The 25,663-nt window shown below is 45.1% G+C and overlaps 1 protein-coding gene across 4 annotated transcripts; it reads left to right on the top strand.

Moving 5' to 3' along the window:
• Positions 1-92: 92 nt before the first annotated feature.
• Positions 93-25,061, top strand: DAZAP1 (DAZ associated protein 1). Of its 4 annotated transcripts, none has more exons than XM_071727654.1 (12): positions 163-332; positions 5,481-5,521; positions 5,929-6,095; positions 6,377-6,442; positions 7,096-7,206; positions 9,552-9,600; positions 13,986-14,068; positions 17,354-17,507; positions 18,967-18,996; positions 19,432-19,572; positions 20,232-20,414; positions 24,026-25,061. In XM_071727654.1, the coding sequence occupies exons 1-12, from the start codon at positions 301-303 to the stop codon at positions 24,196-24,198; spliced, it is 1,230 nt and encodes a 409-aa protein (XP_071583755.1). In that variant the 5' UTR covers positions 163-300; the 3' UTR covers positions 24,199-25,061. The 4 variants fall into 4 exon arrangements, with proteins under 4 accessions (XP_071583758.1, XP_071583755.1, XP_071583757.1 ...); XM_071727655.1 differs by having other exon boundaries at positions 170-332; positions 7,099-7,206; XM_071727657.1 differs by lacking the exon at positions 13,986-14,068 and having other exon boundaries at positions 93-332.
• The last annotated feature ends 602 nt before the right edge of the window (positions 25,062-25,663 follow it).

Raw genomic sequence — 25,663 nt, 5'->3', positions numbered from 1 at the left:
GCCCCGCCCTGCCCCGCCCCTCCCTGGGCGCGGCCCCGGAGACCCCGTAGCGAGGGGCAGGTGCGCGCGCAGCGGCGGTTGGCGGCGCTGAGGGAGCGCGAGCGCGCGGCGGGGGGGGGGGGCCGGGCCGGGCCGGGGGCGGCCGTTGCGCAGCTCGGGAGAGCAGGGGGGGGGGGGACGGGGACGGGGGGGACGGCGAGGATCGACCGCCCGCAGCCCCGCACCCGCCACCTGCCACCGCTGCCGCCGCCGGAGGGAAGAGCCGGGCGCGGCCCCGGATACCGCCGAGGAGCCGCCGCCATGAACAGCGTGGGAGGCGCCGATGAGATCGGGTGAGGGGAGGCACCGGGGCGGGAGGGGTCCGGCCCCCTTTTTCCCCTCAGAAGAGGCCAGCACCGTGGCTTTTCCGCCGCCGGGGGGGTGCGGGGAGCTTTCCCGTGCCCGCTGTCCGCCGCCGGGCCTGTCCGCCATGCTGGGCCCCTGCGGAGCGGGAGGTGTTTTCCCCCCCCCCTTCCCTTTGCTCCCCCCCCCCCCCCCCCCAGCCTCACGTGACCGGCCCGCGCCGGGCTGCGGCGGCAGGTGCGCGCGCCAAGGTCACCCGCGCGCTTCCCGCCATGGGGGGTGCGGGGTGCGCGGTGCGGGGTGCGTCCCCTCCGCTCCCCCCGCACCCCGGCGGGGTCAGACACGGCCCCGGGGCTTCGTTCCCGTGACTCATCAGGGCTGGGGCACACACAGACCCTTCCCGGGGGAAACGGCGGGACAAAGGCGGCAAACAGAAGCCCCCCCTCCCCTTCCCATCCTCACACCCCCCCCACACCCTCCCCGTTTCCGCCCCAAACCCGCTGGTTTTATTTTCAAGTGTTTCTTCAAACTGGTGAAGACCCAGGGCTGCGGGTCCTGAGGTGTGTGTGGTGCTGTTCTCCTTCAGTGCTCTGCTCTGCAGCCTGGCGGCATTTAAAGCACTGTGGGCTTGGCACAAAGAAATAATAATAATAATAATAATAATAATAAAAATAAAAATAAAAGTGGCTGCTCAGCTTTCACTGCGAGTTCTGGCACGGGGTATTCGCATCATAACCCGTCACCTCTTTTGAAACTCGACACGAAGCAGTCTGTTCCCTCACTGTCTCCAGCAGGCAGCAAGCTGCTTATTTACTGTGCCTGCCCTTAATTTGGGAAGTCGTAAAAATCCGAGAGGCAGGACAGCCGTTTGAATATAGTGTGTTGCTGCATATTGCACGAGGTTTGTTTAAATCTGTGTGTTTGCCTCTGAAAAGATTTTTATTTGGGCTTTAATTGCTGTAAAGTGCCTTGTGGGAGGGCTGAGGAGCCGTGTGCTGCTGTCCTGGAAGTTTAGGTGGGTGCAGGTTGGGAGTTTTTTGGTAAAATACTGTCAGCTTTCCTCCAGAACAGGCCTGGAGCTCTCTCCCAGTTGCAGACTGCTTAGATTTTGATCCTTGGGAGTTGTAATAAGATTTAAAAGATTGGATTTCCATCAGAAGTGGTTAATTTCTATTTCTTTTCCTCCTCCAACAAAAGCTCTGAGACAAAGGTGAAAGCAAGAGAACAAGCTGTGGTTTAGTCAGCTGCCTGGAGTCCTGTGAAGGAAGTTGTGCTTGAGATGTGTCTCAAGAGGAAGTTGTGAATTTAACCCTTTTCTCAGCAGAGATTTTAAGTTAAAAGACCAGGAAGCTGTAGCCTGGCAGCTGGGTGGATGTGAGTACCCAGGATCTTGTGTTACTTTTGCATTTAGTTCTTGGGATTATTGTGGATGAAAAAAAGAAAGAAAGAAAAGAACTGTTGTGGAGCTGCTGCTGCCCTCCAGCTCCTGTGATAAGAGAAACAATGGATGGCAGTGAATCTGTCTGATTAATTGACCTAGGCAAAGAGTTGGTGCTTTTCCTGAGTTGGAACACTTTTAAGATTACCTGTGCATGTTTTCCTGCTCGTTCTGGGGTGAGCTGCTTCAGGGGCAGATACATTTATGGTAGAAAAGAATAAATCAACAAGGAAAAATTAGTCAGGGAATAGTTGAAGTGGAACAGGTGGATTTGTGAATCTTGGTTAAAACTTATAAAATGTGCTCTAACTTGTGGAGAGTCAGTTCCCACTCCAGGACCAAGGAATTGTTGGGGGCTGAGGGAAGGGGCTGGAGTTGGGTGCTGTCCCTGCTGGGGAATCCCTGGAGTTTGGGTTGGGGATGGAGGGCAAAGTCCTCACACTGTAAGCACACAACTTGAGGGAGATTGGGTCTTTAAGGAGGGAGCAGGCTCCCTCTGATGGCATCATTTTAATAAATCCCAGCCCATAAACTGAACAAGTTCTAGAGGAGGCTGGAAAAACGGGCTGAGCAGAGGGGGATGAATGCTCCCTTTCCCAGTTACTTCATCCAAGTGTCCTGTCCCTGGCAGCTGCCTCGGGGTTTGAGGGTCAGAACTCCTCCCTGTGCTCAGGGAGCTCAGTTCAGGGGGAGTCTCAGGCTGGGACAATCCTGTAGCAGGCAGAGAAACAGGCTGTGAAATTTCCATACAGCTGCTCTAGGTGGCCTTAGGCAACCCTGCTTTTTTATTTGTTTAAATGTGTATAGGGTGACTGCAAATAATTTATGATGGAATTGGAAGGTGTCAGTGAGCAGGAACTGCAGGAAGCCCTTCCCTGCAGGTAGCTTGGTGTTCTGTCAGAACACAGCTGCTATTTTTAGGTTGATCTTGTACAGATTGATCTTGTATCTCAAGCTATCAAATTTAGTTAAATAAATAAATCTCAAAATACAGCTGGCTGAGAAAATGCAGCTAACAGCCAGTCGTGGGCCATCAAAACTTTATTTAGAACAGAACATTAGATCAATTTAGTTTTCTCTTTGCTATTAGGATATAAAATTATTCCCTTATAGAACTTTCAGTGCAAACACAGCAGGAGAAGGAGCAGAGGGATTTGTGGATGTGTAAAGGGACAGCTGAAGCCATCAGACAGCCCCTGGTGTGAGGACCTTGGGTGAAGGTTGGCTGTCAGCACACCAGCCCTCCAGCTGGGGGTTTTTGGAAGCTCCCTGAAGTGATGCCACCAGAGGGAGAAGGAGGGAGCTTTTCTATCCTTGGGAAAAAACTTTCTCACCCTGAAACAGAGGAGCAGAAGGCAGAGCTGGTTCCTGGTGCTGCTGGGTGGAACATCCTAAGCTGTGATCAGAGGTTGTGGTGATGCAGACCCTGCTGGCAGTGCTGTGACCTCTGCAGTTCTGTGCTGGACAGCTTAAGGTGCTTTGATCTCTGCTTAATAATCAGGGCTCTGTGCTCACTCTGTGCCAGCAGCTTTCTGACAAGGGGGGGGGCTGGTTTCTCTCTGCAGAAGCTGCTCCTGAAAAAAGCAGGTGAGAGGAAGTTTTCTGTGAGCAGAACCTCAAGTTTGTGTGAGTGCTTTAATTCCCAGCCTCAGCTCAGCTGGACTCAGTTCTGTCTGAGGGCAGGGAGAAGACCAAGCAGAACATGGCTTCTCTTTTTGAGGACTGATAACAGAACCAGGGCCCCTCCCCAGATAAACTCTCCCAGCACTTGTCTGTGCAGGCCTGTAAAAAAACTCAAACCCTTTGAGCTGCTTCTTCCTGAAAAGGGCCAAATGTTGAGCTGGCTTTCAGCTAACCTTTAATTGAGCACTGAATGACTTTGCATTGAAGTTTTGTCACACCCTAGAGCTGATAAAGAGTTGCAAAGCAGGCAGCCTGGCATCTCCCTGCTCCTCCCTGCCCGCCCCAGCACCTTGGCATGCCCTGACACGAGGTGGGACAGCTTTGGGTGCTCCTTTCAGAGGAGGAGTTGATTCGGGCTTGTTTTAACCCTGGAGTTTAGTTGGGGGTTTAATCATGAGTTTCTCATCTGTTTCCAGAGCTGTCTGAACCGGATTGTAGAAAGGTTTCACAAGCAGTTGCTGAATCAGTGCTACACTGTTATTTAGTGTCGGTCTCCCAGGTTTGTCTGCTGTCTTAGGCTGGAACTTGGTGGTTCTGCTTTTGCTTCCATTTAAGTAGAGCTCGTGGCAGACAGGAGATTCTGAGGGGTTTTTCTAGGTGAGCAAGGAAGTAGCACATAAAAGCAGCGTGTGAAGGTGGTGGTCTGGTTGTGTGGGTGGTTTGGGTTTTTTTGTTTTGTTTTGTTGTTTTAATCAGCAGCTTAAGAGCTTTTCTTTCCAAGGACAGTACTTGGAGGAAGCCTGAGGGCTGACTTGAGCTTTTTTGATCTGAGGATGGAAAAACTTGTCTTCTTTCTGTTGTACCCAGCCATGCAGCTGGAGAGCAAGTGCAGACTTTTCAGGTGATGCCTGAATCCAACCATTGCACCACTCCAGCATTCTTCCCATGGAGCTGGGTCCTTTCAGCTGGCATTCCCATTGGGATTCATCCTCTGGTACCTGGCATTTGGCCACATCATCCCAGGGCAGAGCCACTCACATTGCTTATCCTTTGTGCCTTGGTAAGAAATACTTTCAAGCCCTGGCATTGTTCACAGAACCAGGGTTACAACTAGTTTGGGAACTTCAGAGCCTGCTGGTATTTTTTCTGCAGTACCTGTCAGGGAAGGCTGCAGCAGCTGTGCTGTTAGTGTGACTTGGAGAGGAATTTTTTTAACTTTAGTTATCCCTTACCTTTCTGGCAACATTCAGTGGTAGGTAGCAGATGGTTGTAGGAGGGTCCAACTGTTCTTTGAACTTGAGTTTGGAGGCCTGATGCAAGACTGTGCACACCTCTTGATCCTTAATCAGGGATTAAAGCAGCTAATGAGATGGACTGGGGTATTTAAAGCAGGATGTCTGCTTTTCTGTCGGTTTGTTTTATCTCAGAAGTTTGGGATTTTGTTTTCATCCTTAAATTGGAACTGCAGGGACCCTGCAGCTGTTTTCTTCTGTTGCTAAGAGAAGTTCTGTGAGTGACTTTGAACCAGTGATCCTCGACAGGAATCCAGACATCCCATTTTAATTGGGGGGTGGGGATTAACGAGGTAGAATGGCTTTATAATGGTGTTCTTGGGTCACTTTTGAAATTCTGGTGATGCTTTATCCATATTTTTCTGAATTGTGAAGTGTTCCATGCTGGAACTCCTTTCTGCCCCAGAAGAGCAGGTAAATGTCCTTTGTGTGATGTGTGGTGGTGTTTTCCCTCCTGGCTAGTACAATCATTTCTCAAAGTGACACTTGAAGGAGTTTAGAGGAAATTGGGCTTTTCAGATACTTTTGTCTTCTCTTTGTTACATGAATACTTTTTATTCTTTTATGCAAGCTTATGTCCTCTGTTCATGCTTGTGGCACACAAAATGGATCCTTCAGTTTTATGCAAATCTTCCCGAAACAGAAGGTGATTGTCACAAAGAATAGTGAATTCTAGAAAGGAAGGAGTGTTTTGGGGGCCTCTGCAGACTACCCAGCTCCTGCCTTAAGGGAGCCAGAGCATCTGGTGTGTGGCCCCCTAAAACTGCTGTGTGCTTCATTTGCAGGAAACTCTTTGTGGGTGGCTTGGACTGGAGCACAACACAAGGTAAGGGATGTGCTGGACATAGTGGGCAGCAAAACAAGGAGCACAGAGAGTTCTGGTTGGGAAGGTGGGGGTGAGATCCTGCTGCTTGCTCTCCTCTGCTAAGGACTGAAGCTTTCTATAGAGAGAGTTCAGATGTATGTTAATCACTTCTGGTTTGTATTTTCTATCAGAAATTGGTAGTGAGGTGTTTGGCTGCTCAGAAGATGACTTTTGTCATTGCTTTGTTGTGATGCTCCTTTTGTGAGTGGAAACAAAGCAGAGTGTCCCATTTGTGTGGAGGAAGTAGAATTGATCCATTTTCCAGAGATGAGTTTGAAGCTGGTTGCTTATCTTTGTCTCACACCTGCAAACACAGCTCCTGACATTAATACATGGTTCTATTTAATACCTGCTTTCTTTTTTGACAGAAACTCTTCGTGGCTACTTCTCCCAGTATGGAGAAGTCGTAGACTGTGTAATAATGAAAGACAAAACAACAAACCAGTCCCGAGGATTTGGATTTGTCAAATTTAAAGATCCCAACTGTGTGGGGACAGTGCTGGCCAGCAGACCTCATACGTTAGATGGCCGAAATGTGAGTTGCTGTGGGCTTTGGGTTGGGTTTCTGCTTCCCAACTTTCTGTTCCAGACTCCTTAAAACCTGGCTTCTCAGTTGCAGACTGGATAGTGTAAAAATGACCTGATTGTTTGCTTTAATGATTTATTGTAAGCTTTAAGTCCGTGATTTGTGTCACATTGTAGAAGCTTTGATGTGAGGGGGTGGATTTCAGCAGTTCTGTGTTCAGCTGCCACGAGTGTGGCTTTTAGAACAATATTCTGCATGCTGAGCTCTGACCAAACTGGAACTTCTTCCAGATTGATCCAAAGCCATGTACACCTAGGGGGATGCAACCAGAAAGGACACGACCGAAGGAAGGATGGGTAAGGAAAGATACTTGATGTATCCTTCTTGCTTTCCAAGTTTTGCCTTCATCTTCTAGCAGTTTAATTGAATTCACTCTGCTTCTATCCGTGGTTTAAAATCAGCAGGCAGTGTGCAGGCCTTGAATGTAAATTTGATTTCTAAAAAAATGTCTTCTCCTTCGATTGGCCACGGTAGGACTCCAAGTACAAGGCAGTGTTAATGAACATTTTGTGTTTGCACTGAACTCTGCTTGTGGGGGTGGTGTTTTCTTAAACTCTTAGCAGAGCTTTAGCTGAGAGTTCTTCAGATCTTGGAACAAGTGTCTGGAAGTGCACTCAGAGGACTGGGAGGCTTTTCCAGCCTGCTTCACACCCTGCAGGTTGTTAGGATTTCATTAGAAAATGAGTAAATGGCCTCAGTCCCTGCTTCTCTCTGATCTTCTGAAGAGCAAGGACTGGGATAAAACTGTGAGCACTAAATGGAGCTCTGAACCTGCCCTTGCTTCTCTTCAACAAGCAGGAGACTTCCAGCCTGGAATTGGCTCCCCCTCAACCTGCCAGAGCCCATTGTTCATGCTTAAGTGTAAAATCATAGAAGCAGCCAACTTTATTGTCCCTCTGATTGATTGATTCTTTTTTTTTTTTTTATTTCTTTTTCCTCCTTGATTTAGCAGAAAGGATCCAGGAGTGATAACAATAAATCAAATAAAATTTTTGTTGGTGGGATTCCTCATAACTGTGGCGAGACAGAGCTCAGGGAATACTTCAAGAAGTTCGGAGTGGTGAGTCATTCAGCAGGATGGCAGAGAGCTCTGGGCTGCAAGATGCTTTCCTCCCTCCTGCCTTTTCTCAGATTTTGTCAAGCTGTCAAATTTTGGGTTAATTTAGACAAACTGCTGCAGGGGACGTATTGAAGCAGTTTGTGATAAACTGGAGTAAACGTTCATCATCTTGAAATGGATCTTGCTGTTTGTCAAAATGTATTGCTGTGACATGCACCTTCCTTTGCTGCTTCTGTCTCCTCTTGTTCAACTCTACCTGATGCATTATTCTGTTCCCTTTTTGCAAAAACTCCTGAGCTCCTAAGCTGAGCTGGCTGAAGAATAATTAATGTTGGGGTTTTTTTATAGTTGATAGCTCACAGCTTGCTGATTTAAATTTTTCTGTGAATTTTTTTCTGGGGGGGAGGAACAGGGCATACTTGAGTGAGCTTGTGTCCAGGATCCTTGTCTTCAACTAGAAGTTAAATTTTGTAGCCTCCCCTCTTTATTTCAGTGGCATCAGTGGCTTTTAAATCATCATCTGGGCCCAGCTGGGTTCTGTTGTCCCTAGAGCCTCCTTTCTAGAGACAAATAAATTCCTGCTCCTGTTATGAACCTGGTGGTAATTCAGTTCATAACCTCAGACTGGAAAAACTGTTCAGTTCTGACTTCTTGTTTGTTGGTTTTTTTTTTCCAGTTCTAATTTCCCAGTTATCCCAGCTCTCATTGCCCCTTTATGATGGATGATAAACTGCTAACCCAAACTGCTTAAACTCAGCTCTGAACTGGTTGGAAAAACTTAAGATTGCCTGAGTTAAATTCAGGGCTGTGCCAGTGGATGTGAACTTGCCATCCTTGAGTGGCATTTACTGTGTTTCTGTGATCATTTATTTTTTGAAAATCAGCTTTCTCTCTGGTTTCAAGTGGTTAAGTTTATCAACAGTGCTGTATTTAAAATTTGGTTAAGATAATTTTAAAAAATTGAAAGGCTAACAACTGCTTCTTTAGTTTGAAAGGCTGCAGTAGAGTTGTAACTAAAAATGGTGGAGCATTTTCCACAGCTGGGGAGCAGAGCAGTTTCTAAAGGCTCTTCCTCACAGATTTGTGGCTCCCCAACTCTGACCTCTGGGTGCCCTGGGAGAGCCAGGGGGTTATGTTCCACCAGAGAGAGAGAGAGAGAGGAAGCAGCAGCCATGAGGTGGAACTCTTTAAAAATAAGTGGTAGAACTTTAGCAGTAGTCTAGAAATGAGAGTGTCTGTAGCATTCCTAATGAGTTAAACCTTTGGAGAGGCTCTTAGGAAGGTTTTGTAGCTACAGAGTCAAGAGAAAAAAGCAGACACTGGTGTTTAGGCATGAAATTGCTTGGTGAAGCAGAGCAGGGGGAAGAAGGAGCCATAGGGAAGAGATCTGGCACTGCCACATTGCATGACCCCCACAGGGGGACAAATCTCAGCTGTCAGTGTCCAGCAGGATTTACTCAAGTGAGGGTACATGTGTAATAACTTGAAAAGCTTGTCATGTAGCTGTGAAAGGGGAGATTGTGTTGGACTGTGAGCTCGTTGAGGGGATTCTAGTAAAAATAATCCTAAGTTTAGCCTGAAGACAAAGATGTGGTTCCATGAGATCACACGTGTTTTGCAACTGCTTTTCTGCATCTGAGAAATGCAGAAAAATGAGAAAATGCTGAGAAATGTAAAGGCTGCTTCAGTGCTGCCTCAGACATGAATGCTGCACCTCTGCTTTTGTTTAAGTTGGAGCTGACAGTGATGCTTATCATGAAAAAAATGATTCTGATCATCAGGCACTTAGGGTTTTATTGTAATGCTCTTTAAAGCATCAATTTAGAGCTGGCACTCTGTGCCACACTGATACTCAATTTATAGAGAAGCTGTGCAAATCTTAAATGTGTTTGGAATTAAAGCTGCTTTTTATGCCCAGAGTGAGAAATGTTTAAAAATGGAAAAAGTAATCTTTTAAGAAGCTACTCTGAATGGGATGCTGAAAACCAGAAACCTTAGGCTTGTTTTGGTTTTTTTTGGAGGCTGCAGGGTGGGTATAAACCCTGTAGCAACCTTAATGCTAGATTAGAATTTTAAGTGTGATGAGACCTTAAAAAAAAAAACAAAAACCCAAAACAACACAAAGCAGCAGCTTTTCAGCACAAATGAACCGAGGCTTTTCTTCAGCTCCAGTAAAGAGCAATATTCCCAGTTTGTTTGTGCTGCTGGTAGGACAGCCTGGTATTGATGGCTGTGTGGGGTGTTTAATTGTGCTTTGTGGCTGGAGTGTGGGGAGCCAGGCTGTAGGAGCTGTGCTGACTCTCCCCTGGTAGCACCGTTAGTAGAATTTCCCTTCTCTCTTCCAGGTCACTGAAGTTGTAATGATCTATGACGCAGAGAAACAGAGGCCCCGAGGTAAAGGCTGATCTAGTTTGTCCTTGAAATTTCTTCATACTCTCCTATAGTCAGATGGCAAACTATTTCACACCATCAGAAAAGGTAGACTTTTTTTTTTTTTTCTATGTTGCCTCAGGAAAAAGAATAATTCACTGGGCAAATACCACTTCAAGTCTGGACTCTTCATCTACAGCTTTAGTTGGTACCTGTGCATTTTAAGTCAGATGTTTCATGTTCATTTATGGGTTTTTTTTTTTTTTTGCTAGGGTTTTTTGGTTTTTTTTCTTTCTTCAGTTGAAGGAAATTTTGATTTTTGAGCCACTCCTGAGGCTCAAGGTACTGTTGGGTGGGGGGAGCAGACTTCCCTCCTCTTCACATGAAAGGTTTGTTGGTGTCTAATTGCATGGGGGGCACTCAGTTCAGAGGATGTCTGAACGTGAGCTGAGAGCAGAATCCATCCATTATATGCTTTTTGTTTTGGTGAAATGGCTTCACTTAATATAAAATCAAAGCACTTCATAAAATACACAAAATCAGTCTGAAATTTCTATATTTGGATTGGGATGTATAATCTCTGTCTGCTCGACTGCTTTTCAAACCAAACCAAAACCCTGGCAGTTGTTAAATCAGTTAAATCCAGTTGGTAACCTTTGGTCAAAATACGAAGCAAGTTTCATGTCACCCACCTTCCATCACATCTCTCATCTCCTTGACAATTAAGAGGCAATATTATGTTAAAAAGGTGAAGCTTAGTTACACTGACCACCCTGTAGCATGTTGTACATGCTAGAGAATAGTTTGCCATCTGAACTTTCATTTCTCTTCTGACTCATTATTAAGAAATATATTCTTCACTTCATATTTATTAAGCTGTTAAGTCTTAGTTTTATTTTTAATTTAGACATACATCCTTAGTGACATATTTAAGTGTTTCATAGTAAAGTATGGTAATGTTAAGTAAGTTCTATTTTTTTTTTCTTCTTTTTTTCTTTTCTCTCTGTGAATTGTTTGACTGTGATTAACGATATCTCTTTAGATTTCTTCTCTCTAGGTGATAATTTATCACAGAGGTACAGGCCAGTTCCACAGTCAGAGGAGGGACGGGCTTTGTCTTTTATTGGAGTGTAAACGAAGTTTCAATATATTTGTTTTTTTGTTTTCTTGCTTTTGCTCTCTTTAATCTTCTTTCAACAGATCTTTCCTTTAAGCAGAACATAAATTAATCTATTTAAATGTCCTGAAGCATCTGATTTTAAACAGAGGAGGCAGTGGTGACAAAGATACAGGCATCCGAGTATAATTTGTGGCTGAAGTTCTGAAACATTTCAGTAGTTATTTTATCATCTAATATCTTTATAATATTTAATCCCAGCCTTGCAGCCTCTGAGCAGAAGGTACTAAACCATCATGCCTCGTTTGGATTAATCCTGGTTGCAATTAATGGCTTATCTGCTTAAAGCTACACTAAAAAAACCTGTAAAAAGAGAGCTTCTGGTTCACTTCCTAGGTGGGAGCTTAAAGCAGAAGTGAGAGGTGTGCAGCAGTGGTTTGGGTACCCATCTGCCTCCAGCCATTGGGCAGATGTACTGCAGCATACTTTCTCCTTTTTAATTCTTCTGACTTCTTAATTAGTGGCCCTGAATCCTCTTGCTCTGGCTTTTTGTCCTGTTGCATTCTTTCCTGTGGTCAGGTCACCAGACTCTTCAGAGTCTGTGTTCAGTGCTCCTACATCCCTGGATGCATTTTTCTCTTCCTGCTCCATGTCCTGTTTTACAGAGCACAGCTCAGTCTGTGCACTTCTCCTTTAATCTGATACTGAAGTGATTTCAGGATTCTGAAGCCCAATTCACTGCCACGTTTTACTTGGATCATTATGAATTTTATCTCCTTCCCTCAACTCGACCTTCCTGGCAGTCTGATCCCTTCCTGCATGCCATTTTCCTAGCTTGCTGGTAGGAGAGGGAACACCTCACCTCATTACTAATCCCTGGAGCATTCCCTCAGCTTCTCAGGAGAACACAGAATCTCAGGGAGTGTCAGAGGTTCAGTGATGCCCTCGAGGAACCAGCTGCCTGGCTTGGAGTGCCCCAGTCCTCTGTGCTCCCTGCCACCCCCCACCTAATCCTGTCAGCTCTCCTGCAGGAGCTGCTTCCAAGGGTCTGAGTCCCAGGTCTGGGTGCAGCCAGGCTGGTTCCATCTTTGTTGCAGTCTGCTTCTGCTTTCTGTTCCTGGCTAAACCAGCAGCTGTGAACTCACTGACAGGTTCTTGCTGTGTTTGTTCTCTTCCTCCCCTTCACTGCTCTGGTCAGGAGTCTGCTTGGGTTCCTGCTCAATGCAGTCAGTTTCTCTCCAGTCCTCAGTAAAGTCCTGTCCTTCAAAAAATAAAGCTTCTGGATGAAGGACTTTGTCACTTGGGCTGTATTTAACATTTCACATCCTTGGGATTTTGCTGTGTAATGTGTGAGGATTTCATCACTCTTCTTATCTTGTGATGTTTGGCCCTTTTCAGCCCCTTTTGATTTTTCATTATTTCTTCCCTGGCTTCCTCAGTGACTTCTTGATCTCCTTCCTTCTCCCTCTCCAAACCCCATCCCTCTGCCACTCTTCCCCTCCTTCAGTGGTCTTGGACTCACCTCAAACCAGTGGCCTTCCTGTCTAGATGCTAGCCATAGCTTTTCTTTCCCATGCCCTTTTAGATAAAGGCTGTAATACTCAAGATGTGATTTAAATACAAATACTTTTGGCTCTGATACTTAGATTTTCCCTAGTTAACCTCAGACAAATATATTGTGATGAAATCCTGCTCTCAAGTTTGAGGCTGCTTTCATCACAGGTCAACAAAACTTCGTTTATACTGCCAGTCTCTTGTGTGTGGGAAATGCTAAGTTTTTTCCTTTTTATTTTAAGTTTATTTTAGTGATGTCTTTTGCTCTTGTTGCTGACAGCAGAATTTGACCTGCTGGAATCTATTTTGGCCTGTATCTTTGTGTATTTTTTTTTATATATATATAAACTTTCTCTACAATAGGCCTCTTTGGGCTTACCCAACAGAGTTGGATAAGCTCAGAGAGACACTGACTGTCATAGATCTGTATTTCTGTTTAACGCTTTAGAGCAATATATGGCTGCTGTCAGCACTAGCTGCAAAGCAAAATGCAAACCAAGGGGGAAATCTTGGGTTTCAGAAAAGCAGAAATGCATCCATGTTCCATGTGCTTTTTGACGCCGCACCTCATTTTTCTTTCTAATTTTTTTTTTTTACTGCTCTACCCTCAGCTAATCTGAAGAATGGCACAATTATACTGCATGTCTTCTGACCTTTCCTGGGACTGGGTTGTTACACCAGCAGCCAGTGGTTGATGGCATGAACCAGCCTCTGTGTTCTCTGCAATTAACCACTGTTTTGCCACTCTCTCGGCAGTATCAGCAGCTACAACCTCAGTGCAGTGGTTCTCAAAGTCTCACCTCAAAAAAGCATCCTAAATCCTGGGGTTCTGCCCCGTTTCCAGGCATCAGATGCTCCCCTGGAGCCTTTTGAAAGCTGCTGGATTCACTGCCACCATCGAGGGCAAAGGAGAGGGAATGAGCCACCCTTGGGGTTTGGAGCAGTTAGCAACATCCTGAGTAAAAAGGGGGAATTGCAAAGCACAGGGTAGATTTTCTGAGAGAAAAGCAGCAAGAAATACAAGAACTCAACCAGCTGAAGGGACGTGGTGGTGTAAGCAGCCCTGCCCTGCCTTTGGCAGGACTTGTAAGGTGTGGAAAAACTTGAGAACCTCTGATCTAGGTTGTTAGTTTCTGAAGCTTCTCATTCATCCATGGAGTGGTAAAATTTGTCATGCTTTAACAGCTACATTTCAAAGACAACTTTTTATTTTCTACGGAAAATAATTCCCTAATTGGAAGAGGGGATAAGGGCTGGGAGGAAGTTGCTTTGCAGCTTTGGGGAACAGGGACAATAATAGGTTTTCCTTGGGAACCTACTCTGCATCAAAAGATGGGAGCAGCAACGTTGCTTGACTTTATTCTGCTGTCCCACGAGTATTTTGTTTTGAATCGTGTGGTGCAGTTGTACTTATGACTAAACTGGCACTTTTTTCCATTTCCTGGTAGGTGGTTTAGGCATAAAATCAAATTACAGGATAGTGAACGAGCTCAGTTTGTAAGTTGCATGTGCGGAGCCGAGATGAGGCGTTCACTGCCGAATCACTGGGGAACACCCATTGCAGTTTCCTCAAGATTGACTCTTTTTTTATGTTTTTTTCTTTTGGGAAAAATTTTAACACAAGTCTTGGTTATCTGAAACCCCTGCTTGAACCCTTGGTCCGCCCCTAATACTGTTCATCATCCTGTTTTGTGTCACAACACCCTGCTACCTTGATTCACTCTTCGTCGTTGGCTAGGTTTTGGATTTATTACTTTCGAGGACGAACAATCAGTGGACCAGGCTGTCAACATGCATTTTCACGACATCATGGGCAAAAAAGTGTGTAGTTGTAGTTTTATTTTACCTTAAGAAAGAACCAAGTCTTGGGCAACTAGCAATTTCACTGGTGACTAAAAACCCCACTGCTGCAGTTAGGGGGGGGGCAGAACGGCTGCGTCCAGATTCGAGGCTTTTACCCATGAAGGTGGGGAAGGTCTTCGGAGTTTGCTGGAACAGCAGAGGAAAAACAGCTTAGTTGGGGGCTTAGCTGTGGAAGGGGGAGAGATCTTGGAAGCCTGAGAACTTAGGCTGTGGGCTGGTTTCTTTTGGGCAAGGCCTTGTGCTGACAGACCTGGGGGGCTGCTCTGGCTGTGCGTCGCTTCCTTCCGCCGACTGCCTTGTCTGGAGCACTGCTGAGCTGCAAGGGTAGAGGTTGAGTCCTTTTCCAGCTGGTTAAAAATCAGAATCCCAATGAAATCTGAGTTGTTCAAGGCTTGGTTTAAGATACCACTCCTTCAGATGTGCATTTGATACTCAAATTTTGAGGTGGTGTGAGACGATCTGCTTTGAATAATCTTAAGCTTGAAAAGAAAAAGGGAAGGAAAAAAAAAAACCAAACATCATGAAGGATTGGTTTTTTAAAAAATTGGGTCACTTACTGTGAAACTTTGATACAAACCCACGTACTCTATATAGTATTTAACCACAATGCAGTTAAGTGACCTCTGGTTGTTTCATCTTCATACTGTGTTGTCAGCAAATGGGTGTTCGATAGGGAGGAGTTCTTCAGGCTTGCTTTGATGTAATTCAGCAAGGAACATGCTTGTACCTGTGGAAAAAAAAAACCTAAAAGCAAAGTAAATTCTTGCAGGACACCCAAGTTTTATACAGAGGAGAGAGTAAGTTCTTAAAGAAAAATTAACCACAGGCAATTCTGTTAAATTTAGAGTCCTTGCAGCCTTAGAGTATCTCCACAGTTTTTAAAGTCAAGATTGAAATGCTACCCTTAGAGAGAGCAGGTTTCAGGGAACCACAGCAGCTCTGTCACTTTCCTTAAGTTACTGCATTGGCTGTTTTTACATTGTTTTTCAAGTCTCTATGGTGGCATTTCCTAAGCAGTTCCTTAGCTAGCAGGGGAGGTTTTTTTTTTTTTGCATATCAGTGGAATTTGGGTTGGTTAGCAGCATATCATGCATTTTATTCCTCCTTGCTTGAGGGGTGGGCTGGTTTCCTAATCATGAGAATGAAGAAGTGTGCTGGAGTAATCAAGAACATCAGTGCATGTCCTTGATTCCTAGGATCTGCCTCTTCTGAGCAGCTGAGCTCTCCTCTTTGTGAGCAGTCAGTTGACAGATGTGGGATGAATTATCTGGGATGTATCCTGGGTACATCCCCCAAGCTTTCCTTCCAATTGCCTTAAACTGATGTGAGGGCTCCTATCAGGAAGCAGCTTGCTGGATGGAGAGGAGCAAAGGATCCAAGGTCTGGGAAAGCCCTGGGGGAGCCTTTGCAGTGTCCCTGCTCTTGTGTTGGTGCTCAGAAGTCAGTGCTAATTCAGAGTTCTTTATTTCCCAAACTAAATAATTATTTTTTTTCTTCCTTTCAATGATATAAAAATATGAAGAGTTTTTTTCCAGCCAGGAGCTGTGGAGATGCCTCATTTCTTGGTGCAAGCTGGGCTTTAGGCAGATGTAGAATTGTAACCTTGGTGCTGGGAATAATGCACAGGGATTTTTTCAGTCCTCAGCTTGGCAGCTCAGCACTTCCAAATGAGCACTGAAAAATTAATGGGATTCTTCCACCTAGATTAATGAACTCCAGATACTCCACTCTCTGCCTGCTTTAAAAAAAAAATGGTATCTCTGTCTTTTTGGTAATTAAAAAGGTATTGCTGCAAAGAATCCATATGTTGTTGAAAGGAAAAAAAAATTAAAATTGCAAGAAGGACTCTGCTTTTGTAAGCAATAACCCAATTCCCTCCAGGCAAATGTGTTAAGACTCATTAATTTGAGTCCTTTGAAAAATTCCCTTGGTTCCTCTCTGGAAGGGCCTTCAGCTGACAGAGATTTGGTTACTGTCATGTCAAATGTCCTTGGGGCATCTGCAGCAGGGTGGGGGCTGGGGGGGCTTTGTCCTTGCCTTGTGCCTGTTTCCTGTTTGTTCTCTGACATGAATGGTTTTTAAGACATGGCAGGAAGAATTCTGAATACTTTTATTTTCCATACTACTCAGGCCCATTGATGATTGAGATTTATTTTCTTTGTACTCTGGCACCCATTAAAATTAATCATAAAATAAAAAAAGGCTTTAATTCAGCATGCACGAGTGCTGAGGGTGTTTCATTAAATCAGAAACTGGATTTTTTTGAGAGGTTTATGTTGAATGTGCAGCTTATTTTAAGTAGGTCAAATGCACTTATTTGATGGCTTGGAACACTAGGACATTTTATCTTGGAACAAAATAAGTTAAGCACTGGAGCTTACTAATTTTAAAAACAGGAGGGCTTTTGTCACTGACTTAACACAGTATGAAGATTTGCTTCTTATTGACTCAACTGTCCATTTTTATTACTTGCATGTTTGTTTACTTTTTTGTTAGATGTAATGTAAGATTCTCTTATCACATCCATTCCCTCTGACATTGTTTGAGTTAATTGAGATTCTTTAAGCGTTAGCCTGGGGAAGGTAAGTCTTTATCTTCCATTAGACATTTAAATAAAATCTTAAGTTTTTAAAAAGAAACAAACAAAACACACACAAAAAAAAAAAAAAAAAAAAAAAAACCAACAAAAGAAACGTGTGTTTCTCAGGTATGAGCTGAAATTGCAGTTAGCTGGGGTGGGTTTAAACTGTAACTTCCAAACGACCCCCAAACCTGTTTGAATGGTTAAAGCATTAGTACCCTTTTTCAGAGCGTACTCTTTACTCAAAGTTCTTTTTTTTTTTCCACTGGAAGATGTAACCTTTGTAACTCCTGCCTTTACTGTGAAATCAGTGTGCAAATCCTTTCAAAGACAATGTTTGTTTTTAAGTGAAGAGCCGTTGTAAGAGGGTACTGCTGTTTTAAGGTGAAAGCCAACGAACTGTGCTGAACCAGAAGTGATTTGTAGGATGCCTTTTACTTGAAATCCCTCAACAGCAGGACTGGTAATGCCTTACCATCACATACATTGTACCTGAGAAACATTTTAAATTACTGGCCTTAAGTTTAATAATTTTAAGTACTTAGACATAAGTCATAAGATGCTAAGTGTAGTCTTAAGTGTAATTAAGGGTGTGTGTGAAGGGAAAAGGGGGGTGTACTGACCTGCACCAGCTCTCCTAAATGTTGACTCTGTTTGTTTAGGTGGAGGTGAAGCGTGCAGAGCCTCGGGATAGCAAAAGCCAAACTCCTGGGCCACCTGGTGCCAGTCAGTGGGGAAGCAGGATCATGCCAAGTGCTGCCAATGGCTGGGCAGGTCAGCCCCCTCCCACCTGGCAACAAGGATATGGCCCTCAAGGTACTGACTGCTCCTGGCACTGCTTCCTGGTAACACAGTGTTCCTGGTAACACAGTGTTCCTGGCAAGTGGCAGCATTCCCAAGGCTATCAGTGCTGGGGCTGGGCTGGATCAGAGAGCAGAGCTGAAAATCCACACATCAGGCCTTCTCAGCTCTGTTGAGATGGTTCTTTCACCTCTTTTCCCCCCAAAAAATCCCCTTGTTTCTGAAATCCCTGAAATTGTGCCAAGTCCAGCAGGTGTCCCAGGCACTGCCTCACCTCTTCTGGCTGGTTCTGCCTGTCCCCAAGCTGAGCCCACGTGGGTTTTGGTAACGTTTGGTAACGTGGAGGAGGTGTTGGGAAAGCTCAGAGCCTCAGGTTGTGACTCTGGCTGTGGGATTGTGTCCTGTGCAAGGCAAAGGTTTTGTTGAAACAGGGGGTTTCAAGGATGAGGCAGTTCCAGAGGAAGTTGTGAGTAAAATTTGAAAGGGATGAGGGAAAAACAGATGGTCTTGTCTTTGGATTTTATTGCTTAATGTAGCCTGGAAAAATAACAAGCAGCCACGGGGCCAGCTGCACAGCATTTCCTTGATTACCTTGAACCCTTCAGGGCTGAAAGGAGCAGCCCTGTGTGTTGGGTTTGATGGCCATAACCCCCCCCAAGCTTCTGAAAGAAGATAAATACACCAGGTTCACCCACAGACAGGTTTGATAACGGGTGGAAAATGTGGTGGAATAATTGAGTTGCATTTGACAGAAGAGAACTTGCTGGAGATGAGATGAGAGATTTTCCCCTGGGGGCTGAAGGCAGTGTCAGTGCTGCAGCTCTGGCTACAAGAGATGGGACCTCAGTGGAGGGATTGCTGCTTTCCCCATGGTGCTGATTAACTTGAAAGCTGCAGCTGAGGCTTTGACATTCTGCACACATGTGCTGCTCTGCAGCTCTGCACATGGAGGGTCTGGATTATTTTCCACGTGGTTATTTGTAGAGAAAATTATATCTGATCTGCTGGGAAGATGAATGTGCAACAGAAGTGCATTTATCTTTCCATCTTAACGCTGCAACCAGTGCAGAAATGATATTTTTATGGGTCAGAAACTTCAGAAATAACTAGGATAAACTTGGAAGTTTATTAAAAATGCTTTGGCTGTCTGGTCTGCCCTGATTCTCAGGGGTTTTGTTCTTTAGTGTAGTTTCCTGCACTTGATACACTCCTAGTTCCTGCACACTTCATCTGAGTGGGCTTTGGGAGCTCCTGGCTCTTCTGTCTCTCACTTGCTGAATGATTCAGTCTTTTCACAATTGCTTATTTAGAAGTAGCCCAAGATTAGTTCTTGGACCATAAAAAATGGGTCTGTAAGGGACACTGGAGGATACCCAGTCTGTCCCAGAGCAATTTCAGCTCTCTTTAAATCATCCCTGTTTCAGAGTACAGAGCTCCAGTGCATGTATAAGTTGCTTTTTTGTTCTGTTTTTAGGGATGTGGGTGCCAGCTGGACAAGCAATTGGTAAGTACATTAGGTGGGACCAATTCTAAAAGACAAATCCTCCTGAGCAAGGGTGCTGTGTCTTTAAGGCTCCACGGTGATTTGTGGGTTTCTGGAGTATTTAACCTACATTTAAAAGCTTGATTGAATTTGTCCTGAAAGAAGGAAGGAAGGAAGGAGAAGATGGTGTATTCCTGACAAATCAGAAATGGGAGCTGACACACATCCTGCTGCTGCCAGCCCTGCTCATTTGTTAAAAAGGAATTACTTTCCAAACAGCAATTATTTACAGTAGGGCTACTTGGAGGACAAATATTTCCCTAAGTTAAGAATTCATAGAAAGCTGAGACTGTGTCTGTGATGTATCCAACAGCTTTACCCCATCTAGAGGATGCTGACTTAAGCAGCAGCTTCTCATTATTAAGCTGCTTGATTGGTTTCTCTTTAATTTTCTAGGTGGATATGGACCACCTCCTCCAGGAAGAGGAGCTCCTCCACCACCACCACCATTTACCTCATACATAGTCTCTACACCTCCTGGAGGATTCCCTCCTCCACAAGGATTCCCACAGGGCTATGGCACCCCTCCACCATTTAGTAAGTGACCTCCAGGAGCTGGAAAACACTGTCAGCAGGTCCAGGTTTCAGCTTTTGTTCCTGGACTTGAATCTTCTCTCCCCAGATTTCATCAATCCTTGGATGTTTTGCCCAAATTGTATGCTCTGAGCTATAATTATTTTTGTCAGTGAATTGGGTTGGTTTTTTTTCTTGGGTGCAGTAATCTTTTGTTATGTTCTTTAGTCTAAATCTGTGTTGCTAAACAAATTGGGATTTATTGTGCAGCCTTATTACAACATCTGAGAGAAAAGTTAGAGATTACTGCCTGGTGACCTGGGCTAGACACAGCCTGGGATTTTCAGAGAAGCTTAAGGAATTAAGGTCAAAACTGGCATTGGAAATGTAAATAGGATTTTAATACCTACCCCCTCAGGCCACTTTCTGAAAAATCTAGTCACAAACCTGATTTAAAAAGAAGCTGGATAATAACACCCAGTTATGTGGAGCTGCTTGTTCTGCTATGAAGAAATGATTTGTTTGGGGTAGCTTTTTCTTCCCTCCCAAGAGCTTTAGTGTGGTTTCCTCTTCATGGGGCTCCTGTGAGCTCACAGTCTGCTTTCTCCCCTGAAGCCAGGCAGGACATTGGGGTGGTGTTTATTTGCATCTCTTCACATGCATTCTGCTTCCTCACCTTTCAGGTTTTGGTTATGGTGCTCCACCTCCTCCACCTGACCAGTTTGCCCCACCTGGAGTCCCCCCTCCACCTGCCACTCCAGGGGCAGCACCACTAGCTTTTCCACCACCACCACCACCATCTCAAGCAACTCAGGACATGAGCAAACCCCCAACTGCTCAGCCAGAATTCCCTTATAGTCAGTTTGGTAAGTAACTGTCTAAAATAAACTCAGCTGGATCCTCTTCTCCCCTTCCTGCTTTTCTTTTATACTTGGGTAGAAAGTCAGTGTTCAGAAACAGTTTGCTAATGCTTAAGGCACTTCTCTCCAGTGAGACTTCCAGCTCTCAAGTGATCCTTAAATCATGCAGTATTCTAGCCAGAGGGGATTTTCTTAAACAACTCTAAACCACTGTGTAAGCTGTGAAATAGTCTGAGAGATTTGTGCACTGGTAGGTAGTGAAGTTACTGAGCTGCACTCTCCCTGAATCTGTAGTTAAAAAAAAAAAATAATTCTCCAGTAGCTTCACAGAGCTTGTAGTAAACTTTTTTGTGTAGCTGACTTTGATCAGTTTGGAGAAGAGACCTGGAAGAAGGAGAATAACACAGAGGCAAGCAGGGCAGGGTGTAAGAATCCAAGCTGGGTGCTTTTTTCCTTCCCCCTGTTCCTTTCCTCTCTGTGTCCAAGTGTGGTTCTGCCTGAAGTGTGTAAAGCTGAACTCTGCTGTGAGGGAGCTGCTGACAGGAGACCTGGATCTAACAAGTTTTCAGCCAGGCAGACAGCACTACAGGAAAAAAAAAAACCAAAGCAACCAACCAAAAAAATCACTTGTTAGACAAGTTCTTGTGCTCCAGAGTAAAATTTCTGCTCCTCCCTGCAGCTGCTGAGGGGGAGTTCTCACTGCTCAGCCCTGGGTTTGAGCTGTAAGACTTTGTACAGTGATTTCAGTCACTGGTTGGAGTTCCAGAAGTGTAAAACACTGTGAAGGAAGATTGGCCTTGCAGATGTGTTTATAATTAAACAAATGTTCTCATGCTGAGCAATTTGAAATGTTTTTCAGTTGGTTTGTTCTGAGCAGAGTTGTTTTCATGGGAAGCTTTGCCCTTATGACTGAAGAGGAAGTTTTTCTTGTTTTGCCAGAATTTGTCTCTTTGCAGACTTTTTAAAGGGAATCCTGCTGGATAAAACAGAAATCTCTGCACAATCATTCAGTGGGAATCAAATTTTTGGGATGTGTTAGAAGTTCAGGGAGAATCCTGTTTTCCAGCTGTGGAAAACTGGGAAGGAAAGATGCTGATGTTGTCAGTCTGTCAGGAATGCTGGGTAGGGAAGAAGGACAAAGTGTGTAGTGCTGCATTTTGAGGAAGAAAACTCACTTTAGTTGTCTAAACCACAAGTGCAGGTAGGTTTTCTGCCTCAAGAGTGCTTTTCCAGCCCAAAAGCTCTCAGGAGTGCAAGTGCTTAGAGGGAGAGAGGAGTTTAATATGCTGCAGCACCACAGAATCATCCACCTGTTCATAAAGCTGTGTAAAATCATGTAAACTTCTTTTTTTTTAAGAGCTTCAGGACTTCCTGTGACTGCAGATCAGCTGCAACACCAGGCACTGCCTGCTCTGCAGCTCTGTGCAGAAATGCATCAAGCTGATGGCTTTGAAGAGTCTCTGAGTTATCAGTTTGGCCACTTAAGAGTTTCCCTGGCTTGACAGCACCTTAAATGTTCAGAGCCAGGAGGAACATGAGCACCAGTGAATGGAACACCAGGAATTCTCTCTGCACAGGGCTCTGGAGGGGGGGTTCATCACCCTGGTCTCCTCATTTCTCACCAGGGCTGGGTTCCTATGGGCCAATACTTTGTTTACACTCTTCTGGTCAGGCTGAGCAGTGAGGAGGAGCCTCTTTACAACCAATGCTTGGGGGGTTTCTTGTAGGGTTCCTGTCCAGAGGGTGGGGGGAAGAGTGTGGATGAGGTGGAAGGAAGGGCAGTGCAGTTCTCTGCCTTCAGGAGCTGGCTGAGGGCTGAGGGGGGCTGCTCCTTGCTCCCCAAGCTGCTCTGAGGCTTCATCCTCTGCACTCCAGCTCAGGTTCATCAGTAAAACCCCTCAGCTCAGAGCCCTCCCAAACAGGGGTGACCTGCAAGGTGCTGGGGTGAGCTGAGCTGCAGCAGGAATTTGAGAAGGGGGGTGGGGAAGAGGAGATGTACTGAAATGTCTGGCTGTTCAGGTTTCCTTTGGGATAAACAAATGAAGAGCTCTGGTTTCCACCACTTCAAGCTGTAATGCTGCAGTGTTCAGTGAGAAAAAACTTGATTTTTCTTTTTTTTTTTTCCTTATTCCAAGCCTCACCCCTTGGCAAACAATTAAATTGTATTCTTGGTCTCCTGCTTATCTCTGGAAAAAAAAAAAAGACTGGATTAGCTTTCTGAGCTCAGAGAGACCTGTGATAGATGTGTTTTAAGGCTCATTAGTGGTGGGAAGTCCTGAGAGACAAGCAGAGCTTGAAATTGAAATACTGAAGACACACCAAGAGACTTTGTTTTGGATTAAGAGAGTTAAACCTGCTTTAAGCTGGCACAGAGGGAAGCAGAACTGCAGAAATGTCCTCAGCCATTAGGATTCTAATTCCATCTTCCATAGCCCAGGCTGGTGCTGAGGCCACTGGTACAATTAAGAGTCATATTTAATTAAGGGACCTTTTATTAAATTTCTCAGTGTTCTCCATTTACATCTCGTTATCTTTCTTACATCTTGGCTTTCACCTTCCCTACCCCCAAATTCTGCTTGCACCAAACCTATCCCAACCCTATCCTTGGGCAGGGGCTGCGTTGCAGAGCAGGCAGGAGAAGTGTTGAGTGAGCACAGCACCCTTTTGGGTGCAGAAATGGGAATTTTGGGGGACAGTTGGGGTGGGAGGAGGACTCTGGAGCCCTGACCGTGGCTCCTCCTCAGCAGGGGAGAACTCTCCTCCCCCCTCTGCAGGAGCCTCAGGTTTTGAAACAAATCTTTGGTTTTTGAACTTGTAACAAATTAACTCGTCCAGCAAGGTTTTGGGGAAGGGTGTCAGGTTTTGGGGAAAGGTGTCAGGTTTTGGGGAAAGGTGTCAAGTTTTGGGGAAAGGTGTTAATTCTTTGTAGGGACAGCTTTGGACTGTGCAGGGTGCAGCGGGTACAGCAGCCACAACCCTGCTGGGTTCTGCTTTGCCCCCTCAAGTTCCCATTGACGTGTTTTGAACTGAGGATTCCTTGAAAGAGAGGCTGATGAGTTAATTAAAATAAACACGTGGGCAGCAATCATCTGTTGTTGGAAAGGGGATTTAAGGTTGACTTCTCCAGGGTGGTTTTTTCAGCAAAGTTTCCCCTCGGGGAAGCTGAAGCTCCGAAGTTGGAGTTGAGGAGTGTGCTGCCAGCCAGGTGCTGCACTTCAGTGGCTGTGGGATTTCAGGAAACACTTCCTGGCTGCCTCTCCATCTCTGCTGCACCTGACAGCACTGATTTTTTAGCCTATAATTAAAAAAAAAAAAAATTAAAAAGTATAAAAATATTTGGAACGAGCTGACAGCAAACTCGCTTCCAGCTTCTGAACTGCCCCTGCCAGCCCAGGCAGGGTTCCCTCAGGGGTCACAGCTCTTCCTGACCCCCAGACTTTTGGGCTTTTTGCCTGTTTCTTCTGCAGAGCAGGTTGATAACTGCAACCCCTTCAAGCAGCTGCTCATCACCCCCGGGAGAGCGAGGGGTTTGGTGTCAGGCCGTGCACGGGGGAGGGAGCAGCACAGGGGTTGTGTCTCTCTGCAGTGCTGACTCTGCCTTTTTCCCTTCTCCCCAGGGTATGGACAAGACTTGAGTGGTTTTGGACAAGGTTTCTCTGATCCCAGCCAGCAACCCCCTCCCTACGGAGGCCCCTCGGTGCAGCCATCCAGTGGCCCCCCAGCAGGAGGCAGTGGTTTTGGACGAGGACAGAACCACAACGTGCAAGGATTTCACCCCTACAGGCGCTAGCGAGGGCTGGCAATCAGGGAATTCTGTCCACACAGGGATGTCTGGTACCAGCAGAACCCAGGAATCCCAGACTTCTGAACTTGTGACAATCACATACTTGATGGAAGAAAAACCTAACAACATTCTTTTTTTGGTTTTTTTTTTTTGGTTTTTTTTTTTCGGGGGGTGGGGGAAGATGGCTTCTGAAGGCAAAGCTGTGGGTGTTTGGACTGCAGTTTTTAAATATTTTTTTCCTTTCTCTAACCCATCAGCACAAATAAAGAAAATGTCACTGGTTCAAACTACAGGGTTTTAAAAATGTCTTCAGCTTTAATTCAAAACTTCAGGTTTCTTTTTTTTGAAATTATTTTTCCTGAGCCTTTGTTTTACCGTATATTGTAAACTTTTATGTTTAAAAGAAAAAAAAAAATATATACATTTACAGATTGTGAAATTTTTAAGAGAAATTTTCTACTATGTATGCTGGCTTATTTTTTAATTTAAAACAGGGTTTCCGTTAGCACTGTTGGAAGTGAGGGCAAGCTGCAACCCCCTTGCTCCTGACATTGGTGGTGGGGTGGATGGTTCAGAAACTCTGGGAGTTCAAAAGAAATCTACTGAGTGTATTTTGCTGTTTGTTACCTGCAGGTGCAGGAGGGAACGAGGCAGGTGCAGACCTGTTGATGCACAGAGGCACTTAGGAAGCAGGGCTCTTGCTCTGGGCTTCAGACACTTTCCAATCCTCTGTGGGTTTCCTTAGGGGTTAACGGAGGCCTTGTTGAGATGTAGATTTCCCTCAGGCAAAAGGTTTAGGTGCATTTTGCACTAACCAGTGATTACCCCTGGTTTGAATAAAGAGAAGTACATTTGGATTAGAAACACAAGCCTGTCTCCATTATTATTATTATTATTATTATTATTATTATTATTATTATTATTATTATTATTATTATTATTATTGCTGATTTATGATGATTTATTTTGACAAAACTGATGAATTTGTGTTTTTGTGAGAGATCCATTGGCAACTTGAAACCCCTCCAGGACCCCCCTCACCTTTATTCCCCCTGTTGCCATCTGGAGGTGACACTCCTGGTGACACCACCTGCCAGAACATGCTGCTGTCACTCTGCTCTCCCTGCCTCAGCTGGATGATTCACTTGCTGTCCCCCTCCCTTTTTTTGGGGCTGTTTCTCAGGAATTGCTGAGCAGCAGATGAGTGGGTGGTGGTTTTTTTGTCAAGCCAGGTGAGGACCTGTCCTCAGCCTGCCTGGTGACACCGGGTGTTGTTGTCACCCATCCTTGATACAGTCTGAGGGAACTGCTGTGTCCAAACCAAATCCCCCCCCAAGGACCCTTCTCCCAGGGGTTGGGCACTGCTGGGCTCGTTGCCCCTCACCCAATGCTCTCAGAAAGACCCAATTCTTCTCAAAAAGCTTTTTTTTTTTTTTTTTTTTTTTTTCTCAGGAGCAGCCGTGGTGGTGTC

Source organism: Heliangelus exortis, chromosome 28 (genome assembly GCF_036169615.1).
Source record: "Heliangelus exortis chromosome 28, bHelExo1.hap1, whole genome shotgun sequence".
In the NCBI taxonomy this organism is placed as follows: Eukaryota; Metazoa; Chordata; class Aves; order Apodiformes; family Trochilidae; genus Heliangelus; species Heliangelus exortis.
This window is presented reverse-complemented; position numbering and strand designations above follow the sequence as displayed.

Excerpts from the sequence above, each read along its gene's own strand:
- DAZAP1 (XM_071727654.1), top strand. The coding sequence starts at position 301 with ATGAACAGCGTGGGAGGCGCCGATGAGATCGG. Across the intron at positions 6,096-6,376 it reads ATACGTTAGATGGCCGAAAT|ATTGATCCAAAGCCATGTAC; the intron begins GTGAGTTGCTGT and ends AACTTCTTCCAG. Across the intron at positions 20,415-24,025 it reads ATTCCCTTATAGTCAGTTTG|GGTATGGACAAGACTTGAGT; the intron begins GTAAGTAACTGT and ends CCTTCTCCCCAG.